The sequence below is a fragment of the Corvus brachyrhynchos genome, unplaced genomic scaffold (genome assembly GCF_000691975.1).
Source record: "Corvus brachyrhynchos isolate BGI_N302 unplaced genomic scaffold, ASM69197v1 scaffold303, whole genome shotgun sequence".
Taxonomy (NCBI): domain Eukaryota; kingdom Metazoa; phylum Chordata; class Aves; order Passeriformes; family Corvidae; genus Corvus; species Corvus brachyrhynchos.
This window is the reverse complement of record NW_008237429.1, coordinates 212,683-213,034: the sequence shown is the minus strand read 5'-3', so window position 1 is coordinate 213,034 and position 352 is coordinate 212,683. Positions and strand designations below refer to the sequence as shown.

The following is a 352-nucleotide window of genomic DNA, read 5'->3' as shown; positions in this document are numbered from 1 at the left end:
TTGTCGGGGGGCCCGGGGCGGCCGCGGCTCCCGGCTCCGGATGCCGGCGTGCGCCACGAAGGCGCCCAGGGCGAAGGCCAGCGCCGAGCTGAGGAAGGACCCAGCTCCAGGAGGGAATTCCCGGAATTCGGGAGTCGGGAAAGGCGCTGAGGGAGGGGAGAGGGGCCTGGAGGCGCAGGGGAGAGGATCCGGCATGGGAAAGGGAGAGGAGGGAAAATTGGGAATGGGAAGGGGAAATTGGGAATGGGGGGGAAATTGGGAATGGGGGGGAAAAGGAGGGGAAATTGGGAATGGGAGGGAAAATTGGGAATGGGAGGGGGGAAAAGGAGGGAAAATTGGGAATGGGGGGGGG

The 352-nt window shown here is 65.1% G+C and overlaps 1 protein-coding gene across 1 annotated transcript in view; it reads right to left on the bottom strand.

Annotated features, from left to right (window-relative positions):
• LOC103613521 (rho guanine nucleotide exchange factor 11) overlaps positions 1-352 on the bottom strand; it is a 33,401-nt gene that overhangs the window by 22,789 nt on the left and 10,260 nt on the right. The window contains exon 17 of the mRNA XM_017731151.1: positions 7-88. Within this exon, the coding sequence (XP_017586640.1) occupies positions 7-88 (82 nt within the window). The remainder of the gene's footprint in view (positions 1-6; positions 89-352) is intronic.